The sequence below is a fragment of the Culex pipiens genome, chromosome 3, assembly GCF_016801865.2.
Source record: "Culex pipiens pallens isolate TS chromosome 3, TS_CPP_V2, whole genome shotgun sequence".
In the NCBI taxonomy this organism is placed as follows: domain Eukaryota; kingdom Metazoa; phylum Arthropoda; class Insecta; order Diptera; family Culicidae; genus Culex; species Culex pipiens.
Window position 1 is genome coordinate 178,988,140 of NC_068939.1, and position 18,788 is coordinate 179,006,927.

Sequence of the window (18,788 nt, forward strand, 5' to 3'; positions counted from 1 at the left end):
CCTGTAATTTGATATTTTATTTTTCATAAGTCCTTCTTTTATCTTCGTTGATTAGAAGGCACGCCGCCGGTTTAGTTCGTTAAAGTTATTGTTTTAATTTCATTGCAAACGTTTACGTGGCGTCCTGTTTTCTTTTCGTTTATATTCATTGATCGCAATAATTTATTCCAACTGGCAGTTTAAGTATAAACTCATCAAACTATCGATTTTGAGTTGCGTTCGTGAAGATGAACGGTGCGCGTCGCGATCATCACGCAGAATTTTCGTTGCTGTTTCCGTCTTTGTTGTCCCCCCGATTGCGTTTGTTTTTCTATCCGGGCGGATTCGCGGAGTTCGACAGTTGCGTTCGTGAAGTTGAACGGTGCACGTCGCGGTCATCACCCAAGATTTTCGTAGCCGTTTCCGTCTTTGTTGTCCCCCCGATTGTGTGTATTTTTCGATCCGGGCGGTTTCGCGTTTTCGAATAATATTTGGTTTTATCTTTCCACAGCCGGCTGTCTAAGATTGAATCATTTATTCTAAATCAACACAAAATAACCGGGAATAGTCTCATCCGCATCATCCGATTGTTTGCCTTGAGAATTCATAATCCATCACACCATTAAACAAAATTTATTGATTGGGTCGCATCATCATCCTCTATGATGAATCCTGGCCATTACCCTTACCCACTAACAAAATCCCAAGTAGAAGTAGTTTTTCCGGCACACGTGGGGGTGTGGATATCGTATAGAACTCACCCTTGGTAGCAACCTGTGCTAACTAACATTCCCGTCCCAATCCCCCGAGATCTACAAACTGACATGGCGGGCGCCGTTGGTGGCCAACGACTGTTACCTATTTGCTCCAGATCTAGTTTTGATGATCTTGATGTTTTATCTTTTCAGCGCATTCATACATGCTGTTGATAAGGGAAACACCATTAGATCGTTGAAGCGTATGACCGGTTGTATTGATAGGATATTACGGTCCTGTTCAGCAACGGAGAAGGACAACCATGGGTGGTCTCTCATGCTCATGCTCATATTTATTATTCAAAAATAGTTATTAACAATAACCTCTCTCTGATTCCAGCCTTAATTTTTTTTAAAGTAATTGTTGAAATTTATTTTAGAAAAAATATGTTATAAATAGAAATTATTTTAATTTGATAAAATTGTTAAATAGAAGTCAAGTCTTTCACAGCTTATTTGAATTAAATAAAAAGGTTTATGATTTATATTTGAAATTAAAACCAGATTGATTCAGAAAGACTACATTTTCCAAGACAATTTCGAATTATTTGTGACATTTCTTTTTTTTATGCGTTTTCATGAGAACAAATGTAGTTGTTTAAGTTAAATAGTTTCGATATATGTTTAAAACTTTTTTTAAATAGCAATAGGCAATATTCAAAAAATCTTTTATCCGATGAAATTTCAGCTATATTGTAACAATTTATATTCTAAAACTCCATTTTAAATGAACTCTATTCAATGTTAAAACAAAATGTCCAAATAAACAAATTGATTGTTTGTTTTTCATAAGTCAAGTGCGAAGATACAATGGTTCAAACACATTTGACGTAGACAATTTATTTTGCACATTTTCAATCTGAAGTTTTTAAGAATCACTGTTAGTATACAGTAGGGTGGGTACGTTTTTCAAAAAGTTCTCGGATCAAGTTTTAGTATGGTTCCCCTTGTAGGGCATGCCCATAGGGACTTTCATGCCAATCTTTGCATACCAAATTTGAGTCATGTTGCTAATATTTCAACCACGTGGTAGCTACCTGCCATATGGCGTCGCGGTGTTCATCAAGCTTTCATAGCATGCTAAGGAAAATTTGATGCTTTTTCAGGGAAATCCGTTGATTTCGGAGACATCGGATTGTTTGCCGATGCGCCAGGTCTATGGACAACGAATCCATATGCTCTCTTTGGGAAAAGTGTTCTCCAGACCATTCCCCATAGGCCTGACCATACCAGAAGTTGGCGCGTGATTTTCCCAGGCCTGTAGGAGCGTTTGAACAAAAAGTTCCAATTTCCCATAGTAATTCCCATGTAAACTTTAACCTCGATGCGCGCAGCCAGTTTACAACCAAATGAGCTGCTATTTGGCATGAAAGTCCCTTAGGGCATGCCCTACAAGGGGAACCATACTAAAACTTGATCCGAGAACTTTTTGAAAAACGTACCCACCCTAGTATACAGTCCAGACTCGATTATCCGAAAGCCTCGGAAAAATGTGACAATGGTTAATCGAATCACGAAAAAAAAATTTTTTTTTCGTTGTCTAAATTTTGATTGTTGAGCTTAGGTTTGACCCCTAAACTTCGCTAAATGATTTAGAATTTTCAAATCCAAAATGGCGGTGATGCTATATTAAAAAAAACATTTTTTTTTATTTTGATAGGCAATCAATAACTCAATAACTTGTTCGGATAATCGAAGCTTCGGATAATCGAGTCTGGACTGGAAATTTTAAAATACTATGCCAAATAAACTTTTTGGAAAAAAGTATTACTGACCAACCCAGTAGGGGAAATTTTTGTATGTTTGGCAGATTAAGCACTCGCTCCTAACTCCATTCAATTTGCTGATTTTCACTATTTAAACAACTAATTTTGCAAAACTTTTTATAGAAGCTTGCTCACTTCTTATTGAGCTATTTATCACTCGAGTTCAGTTGAAAACGTTTTTATTTAGCTTTAATTGAATGTCAAAGTTCTGACCTGCCAACATTTGAGGCAAGCTGGAATTAGATGCTGTTCTCCTAAATGTTTTTTTTTTAATATAAATGTTAAGACAAACCTAACCAGTTGAAAAATATTTATATTCGAAATCTTAACAATACCATCGCTGTTTAGTGGTATTAACTTATTTAAGTCAGGCAATTTTTTATTTTCGTTAGGTTCTGATTTTTAAGCTTTTACCTGATTTGCTTTCATTTGCGCAAAAAAATATATATAAGCTAATTTACAAAAAAAAAAGAATATAAAATATATCAACAACACGTTTCGCATTTTGCTGCAAAAATAACCTTCAGAATTAATCATTTCTGGCAACCTACCAAATTAAATGAAACATGGAATATAAATTGAAAATATTTGGAAAATATAAAACACTAGAAAAACAAAAATTATTGTTTTACCCAAATATTTATTTTATATATTGAATGTTTATTTCTTGATATTTGATATGTTAACCCCAAATCTTTTTCAAAAATTTCAATTTCTCTTAGTAAAACATAATTTATATTTTTTTAAATAATTCTTACAAAGTGAACAATAAAAAAATGCGTTTGCTAATTTCTTTGATAAATGTGATTTCGAATCTTATACTTAATTAGTATTTAAAAACACTGAATTGATTTGTAATTGGGTACTAAAGCCCTATGCCAATTTTTATGTTCGACGGTAAAAAACAAGATTAAAAACCATTTCTGATCACTTTTTTTCATTTTAATGCAAAAAAAAATAGACACGGCAACATTTTTTCGTTGGATCAACTATAGTCCCCTTGGAACGAGCTGTCACGTAGGAGCTTTTCTGTCAAGAAGGACCGCGAGGATAATTTTTCAAAATTGATTTAAAAATCCTTTTTTAACTCTTTGTGGTCGTACAAAGGGTCATTGTACTCAGAAAAACAAGCTTTATCGCTGTAAACAATAATATCAGCAATCTAAGCTTCATTTTAGGACCCAATTGTATGGCGCGGATTTCGCGGATTTGAAAAAGCTAGGCGCGGTTTTCGCGGATTTGATTTTGGGAATGTTGAAACGACCCTGTATCTGGAGCAACATTTGATAAGAGGACATTAAAATTTTGATAGCTGAACTGTTTTGCAATTTCCCAGGCAACAGGCAACTATGTTACAAAACAAAATGCATTTATCTAAATATCATCACCGCCATTATGGTCGCTATCATGGATTCAACCATTGAAATCACTTCAGAGTATTTTAATGGTCATACTTAAGCTAGACAATCAAATATAGAACAACGAAAAAATACATTTTTTGATTTTATTGTTTTTCGTGAAAAACATAAACGAATCTGAAAATTAAATTACAAAACATTAAAATTATGTACTTTCAAAGTTTCAAAAATAAGTACATTTATCATACTAAAAATAAATTTTTTTGCAAATATTCTTCAAAAAATAAATAAATGTCTTAAGGATAAGCCGTTGATAATTTTCGAAGAAATTTGATCATCACTATAAAATATTCTGTATTAAATTCAATTTAACGAATTTCAGCACCAAAAGGAATCAGCATGTGCGTTTAAAATTTTATGTAATTTTGTGGTACAATCATTGACGTCCTAGTTGGCAATCATTAATTAATGACGATTTCCATAACTTCGCAAAGAATGGGACTTCTTGCAGAAAGATTTTTTTTTTTCTTGTAGAAGGAATTTTATTGAAAGCGACGACAAATTTATATCTTTGAACGAAAAATCATGACAATGATGATCTAGTAGTATATTAATATTTTTCCAATATTTTTCATTGATTTCAACTTTTTCTTTAAGCTTATCAAGAACATTGGAAAAATCCAGAGCAAAATTGTTGAGTTGAAGACTGCGCGCAATCAAGTAGGCACTGTGTGCCGGCAGCTTGGTTACAGTTATTAGTTAAAATAAACTTCTACCGATTGGACGTATTTCTAATCCACTGCGTTTCTCATTACACTTACAAGAGGTTATGAGCCCGGACGTGCGCGAAGACTAGCGGAAGATGTCCGATCGGAATTACGGGATCGAACGGCTGGTCGGTCGGGAGAACTGGGCTGACTGGAAGTTTGCGGTCCAAACCCACCTCGAAGTTGAAGACCTGTGGGATGCCGTCGAACCGAAGGTGAAGGCGGATGGAACGGTGGAAGCGGTCGAACCGGCCAAGAGCAAGCTTGCGCGAGGAAAGATCATCCAGTTCCTGGAACCGGTAAACTACTACCACGTTCGCGAAGCGAAGACGGCGCAAGAAGCTTGGAAGAATCTGGTCAACGCGTTCGAGGAGAGCGGACTCACGCGGGAGGTCGGATTGCTGCACAAGCTCATCAGGACTGATCTGGACAGCTGCGGAACGATGGAAATCTACGCGAACCAGATCATCTCGGCGTGCCACCAGCTGAAAAGCATTGGATTCCCGATTCCAGACAGGTTCGTAGGAGCGTTACTGTTGGCGGGGCTGCCGGACCGGTTCAAGCCCATGGTGATGGCGCTCAAGAACTCCGGAATGGCGATCACGGGGGACTCCGTGAAGACGATTTTGCTACAGGAGGAGGACGAGCTGTTGCCAGGTGAAAAAACTTTCGTTGCTAAGCGGCGAGTCAACAAGCCAGGTGGTTACCGATGCAACACCCAAACAGCGGGCGGTTTCCATGGCGACGACAAAACAGCGAGCGGCTCTCGTAGCAACCACGATTCGCGAAAAAGTCAGCCGGAGGAACGCGGCCCACGATGCAGGAAGTGCAACAAAATTGGCCACATTGCGAAGCACTGCCCCGAGAAGGATGCTGTGCGCGGGAAGCAAGCGTTGTGCACGGTGCTGTCAACATTCAAGTCGGCCAGGACGGACGACTGGTACCTGGACTCAGGTGCGACACAGCACATGACGCGGAACCTGGAGCTGCTGGAGGACGTGCGGGACCGGAGCGGAACGGTTGTAGCTGCCAACAAGGAGTCGATGGAGATCCAGGCATGCGGAACGGCCACGCTCTTCCCGTCGTGTTTCAATGGTGAGGAACCTGTTCCGATAAGCGATGTGCACTTTGTCCCCGATCTTTCGACAAATTTGCTGTCGATCGCACAAATCGTACGCAAGGGCAACACGGTGCTGTTCAACGCGGACGGCTGCATTATCCGGAACGCTGATGGCGGCGTCGTTGCGACCGGTGTTATCGAAGATGACCTGTTCAAGGTGGACCAGCGCAAGAACAAGGCGCTGGCGTGCTCGCGCGTGGAGACTCTCGAGACTTGGCACAAGCGCCTGGGTCACCTGAACGTGAGCAGCATCAAGAAACTGGCCAACGGTGTAGCCAGCGGTGTGCAGATCAACGGAGACGGCATGGACGATTGCCAGGTTTGCCCGATGGGGAAACAAGCTCGACTACCGTTCAGCAAGAGTGGTTCCCGCGCCGAGGAGTTGCTTGAGGTAATTCATTCCGATATTGCTGGCCCGATGGAGCTGCCGTCCGTCGGCGGTTGTCGGTACTACGTTTCGTTTATCGACGACAAGTCCCGACGAGCGTTTGTGTACTTTCTCAAGACCAAGACGGAGGACGAAGTACTGGCTTGCTTCAAAGAATTCCATGTCCTGGCGGAGCGCCAGACAGGCCGGAAGTTGAAGACGTTGCGTACGGACAACGGCAAAGAGTACGTCAACAAGGGATTCCGGGAGTACTTGAAGCGGATGGGCATCCGACACCAGACCACCAACGACTACACTCCAGAGCAGAACGGGATGGCCGAACGCTTCAACCGGACAGCGGTCGAGAGAGGGCGCTGCATGTTGTTCGAGGCCAAGCTCCCGAAACCATTCTGGGCTGAGGCGGTGAATGCTGCAGTTTACCTCATGAACCGATCGCCAACCAGCGGTCACAGTCTCACACCGGAGGAGATGTGGAGCGGGAAGAAACCGGATCTCTCACACGTTCGCGTGTTCGGAACGAAGGCGATGGTGCAAGTGCCGAAAGTCAAGCGCAAGAAGTGGGATTCGAAGTCTCGTGAGTGTGTGCTGATTGGTTTTGAAGAGGACACGAAGGGGTACCGCCTGTACGACCTCGCGAGCAAGACTTTCCTGAAGAGTCGCGAAGTGACTTTCATCAACGAAGGCTTGGGCGAGAAAGCGGCTGTCACGAAGAAGAAACCGGAGGTAATTTCCCTTGACTTCGGTACAACTCCGAAGGTTGATGCCGCGCAGCAGCCAGGACTGGTTCCGCCGGAACCGGATGCCGTTGAGGAGGAGCAGCCTCTCGATGTTGATGATGTCCTCGAAGACGACGGCCACGAAGAGCCTGTGGTGGAAGCTATGGTCCCTGGGCCTAGGACCGATGCTGTGGTCGATGACCAAGTAGCTGGCAGTAGTTCCACCATGACCAACGTGCTCCCTCCGCAAAACATTTCCAAACCACCCGGGTCAGGGGTGTTGGGGCGCAGCGGTCGGGAGCACATCCTTCCAGGCAAGTACAAAGACTTTATCGTTTCTGGCAAAGGTCTACCCGTGTCCACCATTTCTCAGGCACTCGGGGACGATTCGAGCGACTCCAGCGAATACGATGATGCCGACGATGTCGAGTTTGGAGGGCTAGCAGCTGGCCACCGAGACGATCCACTTGCGGAGCCGCGGACCTACGCGGAGGCGATGGCATCGCCGGACGCAGAGCGCTGGAAGCAAGCGATGGTCGACGAGCTTGAGTCGATCAAGGCCAACGAGACGTGGACTCTCGTCGACCTGCCCCCGGTTCGGAAGGCTGTTGGCTCGAAATGGGTCTACAAAATCAAGCGGGACGCGGATGGTCGCGTGTTGCGGTTCAAGGCACGGTTGGTTGCACAAGGATTCAGCCAACAATACGGGACTGACTACGACGAAGTGTTCGCGCCGGTGGTGCGACAAACGACCTTTCGCGCGCTGATGGCAGTTGCTGCGAAGAAACGCATGACTGTGAAGCAGTACGACATCAAGACCGCCTTCCTGTATGGCGATCTTGAGGAGGAGATTTACATGCGTCAGCCACGCGGATTCGAAGGCGCCAAAGGCAAGGTGTGCAAGCTGAAGAAGAGCCTGTACGGACTGAAGCAGGCGGCCCGGTCCTGGAATCAGAAGCTTCACGATGCCTTGAAGCGGCAAGGATTCGAGCGGTGTGTGGCGGACACGTGCCTGTACCGCAAGCGACGAGCTGGACGTTGGTGCTATGTTCTTGTGTACGTGGACGACTTGATTGTTGCGAGCGAAGATCCGAAGATGATCGAGGCCTTGGCTGGAGCGCTGCAGCAAAACTTCGAGATGAGCGTTCTGGGCGACATCCGGTTCTACCTCGGCATGGAGATCGAGAAGAACGCACACGGTGATTACTTCCTGAGCCAACGGAAGTACATCGGAGAAGTCATCGAGTCGAGCGGACTTGCGGACGCGAAGGTGTTCACTGTTCCGCTGGATCCGGGGTACATCAAGCGCGAGTCGGAGGAGGAGCCTCTTCCGGACAACAAGGAGTACCAGAAGTTGGTTGGGAAGCTGCTGTACATTGCCGTCAACACGAGGCCGGACATCTCGGCGGCGGTGTCCATCTTGAGCCGCAAGACCAGCAGGCCAACGCAGGACGACTGGAACGAGCTGAAGCGGGTCGTGAGGTATCTGAAAGGAACAAAGGATTACCGATTGCGACTGAGCCAGAACGGAACCGACAACGGGATCGTTGGATTTTGCGACGCCGACTGGGCGGAGAACCGAGAGGACAGGAAATCTAACAGCGGGTTCGTGTTCAAGGTCAACGGCGGAACTATAAGCTGGGCATGCAGGAAGCAGAGCTGTGTCTCGCTTTCAACCGCCGAGGCCGAGTTTGTATCGCTTTCCGAAGCAGTGCAGGAGGCGCTGTGGCTGAAAGTGCTTCTACGAGAGTTGAACGACGAGCAGCAAGTCGTTATCCAAGAAGACAACCAAAGCTGCCTGAAGATGTTGTCTGCCGAGAAGTTCAGCAACAGGACGAAGCACATTGCCACGCGATTCCACTTCACGAAGGACCAGATCGAGAAGGGGGAGGTAAGCTGCGTTTACTGTCCAACGGAGGACATGGTGGCGGACCTTCTCACGAAGCCACTAGCCAGGATCAGGACGGAGAAGCTGGCTGGGATGATCGGCTTGACCGCAGCAGTCTAGGAGGAGTGTTGAGTTGAAGACTGCGCGCAATCAAGTAGGCACTGTGTGCCGGCAGCTTGGTTACAGTTATTAGTTGAATAAACTTCCCGCATAATCAAATACCAAAGGTGAAACTGTCGAAATCATAAGAAAATTATTTCTGGTATGGTTACCATTTGTGATATTGTTGATATAATGTCACAACCATATAACAAAATTAAAATGGTACTATTTCCCGAATTGTTGCACTTATCTTGACATATTCGAATGGTTGATTTTTTTTCCTACAATTTAATGAACGGTATCTATTCGTCATACGATTAGGATGGTTCGAAACAGCTATTGTTAGAACATAATTGTACTGTAGCCGGTATGATAAAAGTTATGATACTCGGTATGATTTAGTCAAAGAAACCTAAGCGGAAAATTTCCTAAATTTCCTAAGTCCTAATAATTGAAACAATTGCACAACAATTAATGGTACGATATAATTATTCCTCATATGTTTGGTATTATTTCAAACCGTTTTTGTATGATTGAGCCAAAAATGAATTTTAGCGAAAATTTTCTTAAGTCCCAATGATTCAAACAATTGTTGAACAATTCATGGAGAAATATAACTTTTCGCCATATGGTAAGGATTTTTCGGAACAGCTATTGTTAAAACATAAGGGTACCATAGCCGACGTAGTATTTCCAACTTGAAGTTCAGCGAAAAACTCTTAAGTCCCAATAATCCAAACAATTGAACAACAATTCATGGAACGATATAACTGTTCGCCTAACGCTTAGGATTATTTGAAACAGGTATTGTATGATTGAGCCAAATGAACTACAGCAAAAAAAAAAAATCTTAAGTCCGAATGATTCAAATAATACTTTAACAATTCATGGAACGATATACCTGAATTATGGCGAAAATTTTCCTAAGTCCCAACAATTCAAACCATTGTTCAACAATTCATGGAACGATATACCTGAATTCAGCGAAAATTTTCCTAAGTCTCAACAATTCAAACCATTGTTCAACAATTCATGGAACGATATACCTGTTTGCCATATAGTTTGTATGTAAAGCTAATTTATTTTCGTGATAATTTTTATAAGTCCAAATAATTTAAACAATTGATTGACCATTATCAGAACGATAACTGTACGCCATGTGATGGGTCTATAATTTATTTGTATGGTTCTACCATACATGTTACGATATATTTATGATAAATTTTGAGGCCACATTTCATAATAAAATGCATTTTAAACCGCCAAACGCAATGTAACTGAGATAGCTCAATTAGATAAGGCGGCAGCACCACGGAAGAATCAACAGGAGACATCATCATCAAGCGGTAACAAATCCCGGACATTACAAAAAAAAAACGCTCACCATTAATAATCATATACTTACCATTCCCGTTAAATCCATAGTTCCCAGAACATTTGTAGAGTTTATTTTTTGGCTCCTCCCTTTTCAAATGGTGTCGGTAAGTGTCGGTAAAGCAGTTTACCATTTAAAATCATATTTTATTAATTTGTGGTACGGTTCACATAAAATAAAAATTGAACAGTTTGGGGTACGGTATGACTATGATCCACGAAAAAAATCCCTTGTAAAAATGTATTGTAACATAACCTAACGACCTATTTAATAAATTGTAAGATTGTTTGGGGAATGGAAAATGTACGGTTGCACCCTATTTGGTGTATTATCAAGATCATTTAGGAAAAATCATTCGACAAATGGTGACTGTATGGTTGTTGACTATGCGGGTTACTACCGATTGGGCGTGTTTATTTCTAATTCCACTGCGTTTCTCATTACTCTAACAAGAAAAATAATTTTAATATCAAAACAAATAGTTTTCAAATGTATTTTTTACATGTTTTAAAAGTACAGAAATAGAGAGAAGCGAAGGTTGGTTTACGCATACAAACAAAAATTAATTTCGCTATGAAAGGGATCAGAAATCCAACTTGTAATAACTTTAGGCTCTCTATCTTTCCTTTGCGGTGTCAGTTGATGTCTAAGACCGTTTATGATCCACCTCGACTAACTTTACTCACTTTAAGAAGACGTACGTAATAAATAAATAATTTAGGAGAAAAACAACAAAACACCATGCAGCTCCACCACCCTCAAACGCCGGCATAAAAAGACAACCGCCGAAAGCCCCCCGCCGCATTGCTGCCAACCACGCCGTGTTGAAGAGCTCAGCTGTCAAACTGCCAGCTGTCACTTTCGTGTCAACCTTTCGGGAAGCCTTCCTTTTGGTTGCTCCTTCCATTTTGAGCGATCAGCCGCGTGTTGTTCTCCGAATAAAAGTAAGTGAAATTTTGGTGATAAATTTGATTTTAAAGTAAAACTATAGTGTTGAGTTGTGCAAAACCAAGTTATTTTTTATGTGCGTGGAAGTTTTGGTGGAAAACGTTTTTTTGCGGCGTGAAGAATTGCGTTTATTCAATGTTGTTTACGGTGGTCTTACAAGAGTCTGGAAGACCTACGTCCGACACGTTTCCCACGGAAGAATCGGTCAAATCAGCTTAATTTGACTATTTTTCGATAGGCATGTTCATGCGGTAGCTTCCGGCAAATCAGCACCACTCAGATTCAACCTTTGCATTCGATTCTGACTCCCGTACCTGTTCCGTCAAGAAACAGAACTGAAACCTAACCTCAATTTCTCTGTTGTTTCCTTTTCCAGCAGCAAAAATGGCTCTGCGTCCAGCCTACAAACCGAAGATCGTCAAGAAGCGGACGAAGAAGTTCATCCGCCACCAGTCGGACCGATATGACAAACTTGCAGTAAGTATTTTAATTGGTTTTTTTGAGAAACTTGTAAAAACAAGCTTTTATTCTTTAGTGACATCCTAGACTAAAATTTTGTTTATGTTTATTGATTTCTACCTTAAATCTCTGGAATACTAACTAATAATACCTTTTCTCCCTCTCTTCCAGCCAAACTGGCGCAAGCCGAAAGGTATCGACAACCGAGTGCGCCGCCGCTTCAAGGGCCAGTACCTGATGCCGAACATCGGTTACGGCTCGAACAAGCGCACCCGCCACATGCTCCCGAACGGCTTCAAGAAGTTCCTGGTGCACAACGTGCGCGAGCTGGAGGTGCTGCTGATGCAGAACCGCGTCTACTGTGCCGAGATCGCCCACGGAGTGGCCTCCAAGAAGCGCAAGCTGATTGTCGAGCGCGCGAAGCAGCTGGCCATCGCCGTCACGAACCCGCACGGCCGTCTGCGCTCGCAGGAGAACGAGTAAACTGCTGCTGCTGCTGTGTGTTTCTGCCAGCTGGTTCGATTACCGTCGTCACGGTTCTCCGTACACTGCTGGGTCTTGGTATGCGCTGGGCGACTTCTTCTTTATTAAGTGAAATATAAAACAAGGAAAATCTACACAACAAGATTCATGATTTCATGAAGGAGAGAAAGTCCCATTTAACTCTCAAAAACCGTCGTTCTAATTGTAACAGCCAAACGAAGATCTTGCGCCAAAATTAGCAGTGTTTTGAATGAATCAATTTCCAAATAAATTAAATTGAATTCAACCCTGATTATTGCAAGGGAACGATAGAAAAAAAAACAGACCTATAAACTCTAAATAGAGCAATTCCATCTCAAATCAGGAATTTTTCTGGTACTTTTGTACCCGTCCCTCTCCGATTTCAATGAAACTTTGTAGACATGTTATCCTAGGCCTATAAAAGTCATTTTTGTGTATATGTATAATTGTACTCGAAAATGACATTTGAGAAGGGCGTAAGTTATTTAGATATTTTTGTATTCTGTAATTTAAAAATGACTGTTTCTCGAAGCCGTTGCATTGTATCAAAAAGTGGTCAAAGACAAACTTGTAGGAATTTCGAGACTGAAAAATCAAGTCTGTCTTATAGAAAATGCCAAAAACTACCAAAAAAGCTGTTTTTTCAACATTTTTATTTTTAAAGCCGCTGTATCTTCCCAAGGATTGGACATAGGACAATGGTCAATCTGGAGACTTTTATGTAAAATTGTCTGAAGAATCGATTCCCACTATCGATTTTTGAAAATTTTACGTTTAGACCACTTTTCAAAAAAACTTTTTTTAGGAGAGACATACCATGCTGCATTTTTCGTGAGTCTTTTTGTAACATTTTAGGCTATTTCCTCAAAAATTATGAACGAAAAAAAATCATCACTTCACCTTCAAATTTAACTTTTAAGCATAAAAATTGAAAAATCCCATAGAAGAGGCGTGTATTTTTCTATCAGTGTATTTTTTTCAAAAAGCTCGTCTAATTTCCTACAAGTTTGTCTTTGACCACTTTTTGATATTTAAATAACGAAATGCAAAAATATTCAAAACGCTCACGCCCTTCTCAAATATCATTTTTGAGTACAATTGGCTCCATATACAGAAAATGGCTTATATAGGCCTAGGATAACATGTCTACAAAGTTTCATTGAAATCGGAGAGGGTCGGGTACAAAAGTACCAGAAAAAAAATTTATTTGAGATGGAATTGCTCAATATTAGAATGCAAAAATTGCAAAGCTAATAAATTAAAAACAAAAAATTCAAAACTTCAAGAAATACAGAATTATGAAAAAGCCAAAAAAAAATTATTGAAATTTTAAAATACAATTTAGGTTATTTTTTTTTTTTTTTTTTTTTTTGGGAGGGTGGTCCAGCCGCACATCGTTGATGTTGAAACCTCTAAACTGGGCCCTCGTCCTGTCACGTCCGTCAGTAGTCTTGTCGTACATTACAACTAGAACCAGATCTGCCAATGAATTAGTACACTTCGACCAAATAAACACTGACGCTGTATGGATCTGACTCTAGAATAAATGCACAGTTGTATGTTATTCATAAGTCCAAAATGTTCAATTATTTGTATAAGTCCAAATATTCATTTGCTAACTACTTTGGATTGAAAATCTAAATTTTAATCTAAAATCCTCTAAACTTAATGTTCAAAACTAAACGTTCCTTTAACTGTTGTAGTACTACTTCTATCAAAAAACAATAAAAATTTGTGAACTGATATACAAATAGGATAAAAATCGCGATTTGAAAAAGAAACGACCATTTACGTCAAAAGATCCGTAGTTCCTCGATTCGCAACAATGGTCAATACAACCATAACCCGAAAACCGTTAGTTCAACAGATCAACGAATTTTGTCCGATATCATTACATTATTGATTGATCGAGACTCTATGGACAATTTGACATAAAAGAATGCCTGGTATCAATCAAAGTTTATTGACAGCATTACTCTACCTTAACAATTGCAACTAAATTTATCATCAAATAGATTTGGAAAGCATACAGGTTTATTTTAAATGCTAATGCTAAGCAACAAATCAATTTTACTATCCTAAAGTCCCACCTAAATCCCACATTGTGATAGTGAAAAAGTCACAGAAGCAGCGGTGTCTTGTGCAATTGTGATATTTTCACTATCGGAGAACTACCTAGTTCACGAAGACAGCTTATCGGTCAACGCTTAAGCCCTGGGGCTGCGACAAAGCGAGTTCTCGTAGCATGAAGTGGTGTCCATAGTGCTTATAAAAAAAAATAATGTATGCCCAAATTTTAACTAATGCACTAGGATCAAATCATGCCCCTTGACTTTACAAGGCCCAGGGTAAAATACAATTTAGGTTAATGCAAATATTTTTCAAAGTTGTTGTCCCTCGGCTCTGGCCAGGGTCGAGGGTGGGGTCAAAATATTGAAATAACAGGCATAATAGTCTCAACCAAATTTTTAATGGAAAATGTGTGTTAAAATGCATTTTACACTAGTTCAGTTCTAGAGTTTTTTTTGAAAAGGTCCAATAAGCTATTGTGTTTCATATGTTTATAGGACCTAATCAAAAAAAAGTCTGGAGTTGTTATGCAATCATTAGTTTTCAAAAAAATGTAAGATTTGACTAAAACATTTTTTTTTGCGAAAAAAATCTTTTTATGGTAGGTGTACATCGAAATTTTCAAAAATTTAAAAAACGAAATTGACTTTATTATAGCTGTCGGCCACCATTGCTAGTACCAACCACTAGTGTCTTCCTTTTATCTACAAGGACTTCGCCGCCCTGGGGTCCTAAGTGTATGAAAGTATGGCACGGAGCGACGGCGCCGAATACCCATATTTACACAAAGAATTTTAGAGCGCCCGCCGCGGGATTCGAACCGTCGACCTCTGGATTGTGAGTCCAGTGCGCGGTTCGATTGATCCACACGGGCGGGTTTAAAATTGAAAATATTTTTGAATAAACCCAAACATGCTAAAAACTTTAAATTCAATATTTTAAAATTTTACGTCAAACAATTTAAAAAAAAAATGATTAAAACAAAGCTTAAACATTTTATATCATTGATCAATTATTTTAAATACTGTTATAACGATAAAATGATCGTGGTTTGATATTGAAAATTCTATTGGCAAGAATCTTATCGACGATTACGGATGATAACTCCTTTTTGCCTTCCTCACCTTACTGGGAAAAGGCTATAAAATCACTCGAAAAATGAACTTCTTAATTCGACCTCGTAGACCCACCTTCACGTATACCTATCGACTCAGAATCAAATTCTGAGCAGATGTCTGAGCGTGTGTATGTCTATAAGTCCGTGCACCGAAAAAAATGCACACGATTATCTCCGGACTGGCTTAACCGATTTGGACCGTTCTGGTCTCATTCGATCCGTCTTGGGGTCCCACAAGACCCTAGTTGATATTATGAAGTTTTGTTAAGTATTTCAAAAGTTATGCTAAAAAAACGATTCTGGCTTAAAGTTCGAAAGATTGTAAAAAGGGTGGTTTTTGTAAGAAACCCCGTCTGATCATACATTTTTAGAAAGGTATTTGAAATACCTTTCTAAAGAGCCTTTATTTAATTTCAGACGAAATTACTATACATATGACAGGAAGGCACCAACCACCTAAAGGTGGATTAAGTAACGTTTTAATATATGTACTGCTTGAATTTATCTAATTAGGTTAAATTTTGAAAACTTCCACTAAGAATATATTTTTTGTATACTCAAATAATAGAGTAAGTATAAATGCTGAAAAAAATATTAACAAAATACTGTATTTTTTTTAAATACTCAAATTTTCATAAATCCCGATGGGTATCAAATGCAGCGAAATTTGGTATGCTTTTTAACTTTATTACAGTTTTGTATGATATTTATTCACAAATTACGAAAATACTCGAATTTTCATAATTCGCAATATGGGTGAAATTTTTTATGATTTTTCACGTTATGAGAGTTTGGTTTAAAAAATAAAATTTCAGATAATATCGTGTTTATTCAAAAATACTCAAATTGGTATTTTGTGAAAATTTTAGTATTAATTGAGTGAAAATACACACAGTTTTGTTTCGTTGATATTGCATATTTTTTTTTGCGTTTTCGAAAAATACGGTAATTTGTGAAAATTTTAGTATTTTACAAAAAAAAACTCGTACAAAAGAAACGTATATAAAATTGCGATTCGTTTGATACCAATATTGCAAATAATTAAAATTTTAGTGTTTTCGAAACGATTACGACATTTTGTGAAATTTAAAGTATTTCACAAAAAAAAACTCTAATAAATTGAAAATGCATACAAGTTTTCCCCTAGTTTGATACCCATATTCAAATTATATAAAAAATAAATTAGAGTTTTCGAAAAAATACATTATTTTGTGAAAATGTTAAGATAAATACTTTACAAAAAAAAAATCCTCATAAAACTGCAAAAGCATACAAAATTTCGCTTAATACCGATGTGGCAAATAATTAAAATTTTACTTCCCGAACAACAGAGTTTTTTTTGTTTAAAATTAATTTAAAAATCCATTAATTTCTTTTTTTCATTGAAGGAATTTGCTTTTCAAATTTCAGTATTTATTAAAATACGGTACAATTTAATTATTTTTTTACTAAATGTTGGGACCATGAAAACAACAGCAGATCTGGGCTCACTGATCGCAGCTGGATCTGCCATCATGTAGATGCTTTAGACTCTGCTTCATTCGTTTATTGTCTCGCGACGTAATTGTATCGTGCAGCCGGCTTTGTATATTTTGTACATTTTAGTTTGTTTGTCCGTAATAAATATATTTTAATCTGTGGCAAAACATGTATTTATTCGCGGTCCGACTAGAATGACACACTAAATCTTTCATGTAACGTAGTGTAATTCCATTAAAAAATTGCGTTATGACACCATTATTGCGAAATAATAATATCTAGTTTTCTTTGTACAAACAAATTGTATTTTGTTACAGTTTGAAGAAGAGAACTTTTCAATTAATTACAAAAAGTTTAAAAGTCTCGAAACAAACAAACAAGGCACTTGTTGTTAGTTAGTAGCTTTATAATCTCAAATTAATTAAAAGCCATTTCAAAAATATACATTTGATCGCAGTCGGTAGGATTCGAACCTACGCTCCCAGAGGGAATCTGATTTCTAGTCAGACGCCTTAACCGCTCGGCCACGACTGCTTATTGGTTGTGCGTAATTTGAGCCAGCCAAGTTAGACGTTGCAACGCAATTCTGTTGAACTTTTTGGAAAAACTTGTTGTAATTTTCAGTGAGGGATTTCTCTACAGTCTACCGGAATAAGCGATTTTTTTTACCTTAAAAGTTAGCTTTCATTATTAGACAAACGTGGAAATATCGTTCTTTGTTACAATTAAAAATGCCTAATCTTAATTTAACTACAAGCCAGTCCGAGATAGTCGTCCATAAGTGTTCCGATCGCAAACTGAAATAAAACAAAAAACAATCAACACCCAAAGTCCAACTCCACACTCGCATCAAACTTACAATTCCCGTGGCGTCCACCCTGGTACCGACAATCTTCAGCCGGATCTTGTCCTCGAGCGCAATCACCACGTCTTCGTCCTTGGACTTGTAGCACGGCGGGTTCCCGTTCGGACAGAACTGCATATCCGCCGGAATCGAGTGATGCGAGATGAAGCACGACAGCGGGCCAATCTCCGCAAACATTCCAACCTTGTTGACCTGGGTCACGACCGCGTCCAGCACCTCGCCCTTGAACGGCCGGAACACGATGGCCTTGTACTTGACCGGGTACACCACGAAGCCCTGGCCCGGTTGAATCACACCGGAACCGATGTCGTCGATCGTGGTGACCGCTATCACGAACCCGTACTTGCCCGTGCAGGTGCCCTCCACCTCCGTGTACAGCTTCTGCTTGACGGTTTCGATCAACTGCGGACCGAAGTAGCGCGGGTGAAGCAGGATTTCGTGTTCCAGGGATATCTTAAAAAATGTGTTCAATTTAGCAACTGGAAATTACTGAATTTAACGCAATACTTACGTGGTAGAACATGATGTTATTTTAATAAAATTCTTTTCAAAGCCTGGAAAATCTGCTGGGCTTGTAAAATGCCGCTTCGGCGTTTGTTTTGAGATGAACTTTGACACTTGTCATTTCAACGTGCAAGTGTTGCCATCAAATGAAGTAACAGAAATGAGTGCGTTCAATGAAGTTTTCATCAAATTAATCGACAATAGAGGTATCTACGTGCGCATGTATTGCGTGTACGTACACGAAAAAGATTGAGGTTAAATTTTGTCCGGCCAGCAAAATCAAATGGTGCGCCAGTGTGTGTACGCGAAACGTCATAAAGCTCTATTCTGTTTGAGCCTAGGGGGGTGACACTTCGGTGCTGCCGGGTCTGGAACGTTGAGCTCGGAGCCAGCACCGCGCTAGAACCTTTCCTGAAACTTTGGTAGTTTTATCTTGAATCTGTTCAACCCATTTTTACGTGCACTGTGCTGTTTAACTGTCATTTAAAATAAACAAAACAAATGGGGTTTCTCATGACGGAAATCCCAAATAATTTTTCAACAATTTCACGTGACCGTTTGTGAATAAAATTCCTTCCCAAACGAAATTTTGGTCGGCACGGAACTCGGAACAACTTGGGCCTTCATC

The 18,788-nt window shown here is 40.2% G+C and overlaps 3 protein-coding genes and 1 non-coding gene across 5 annotated transcripts in view; 1 reads left to right on the forward strand and 3 right to left on the reverse strand.

Annotated features, from left to right (window-relative positions):
• LOC120432338 (histone-lysine N-methyltransferase ash1) overlaps positions 1–18,788 on the reverse strand; it is a 348,037-nt gene that overhangs the window by 94,202 nt on the left and 235,047 nt on the right. The window lies entirely within an intron of this gene.
• Positions 11,034–12,246, forward strand: LOC120432401 (60S ribosomal protein L32). Of its 2 annotated transcripts, none has more exons than XM_039597601.2 (3): positions 11,034–11,158; positions 11,539–11,639; positions 11,793–12,246. In XM_039597601.2, the coding sequence occupies exons 2-3, from the start codon at positions 11,547–11,549 to the stop codon at positions 12,102–12,104; spliced, it is 405 nt and encodes a 134-aa protein (XP_039453535.1). In that variant the 5' UTR covers positions 11,034–11,158; positions 11,539–11,546; the 3' UTR covers positions 12,105–12,246. The 2 variants fall into 2 exon arrangements, with proteins under 2 accessions (XP_039453535.1, XP_039453536.1); XM_039597602.2 differs by having other exon boundaries at positions 11,116–11,158; positions 11,542–11,639.
• Positions 17,244–17,325, reverse strand: Trnas-aga (transfer RNA serine (anticodon AGA)). Its single transcript has one exon. It is a non-coding gene; the product is annotated as a tRNA-Ser (tRNA).
• LOC120432379 (DNA-directed RNA polymerase II subunit RPB7) lies at positions 17,283–18,328 on the reverse strand. Its single transcript, XM_039597573.2, has 3 exons — positions 18,168–18,328; positions 17,651–18,109; positions 17,283–17,588 (listed from the first exon to the last, which is right to left on the reverse strand). The coding sequence occupies exons 1-3, from the start codon at positions 18,177–18,179 to the stop codon at positions 17,538–17,540; spliced, it is 522 nt and encodes a 173-aa protein (XP_039453507.1). The 5' UTR covers positions 18,180–18,328; the 3' UTR covers positions 17,283–17,537.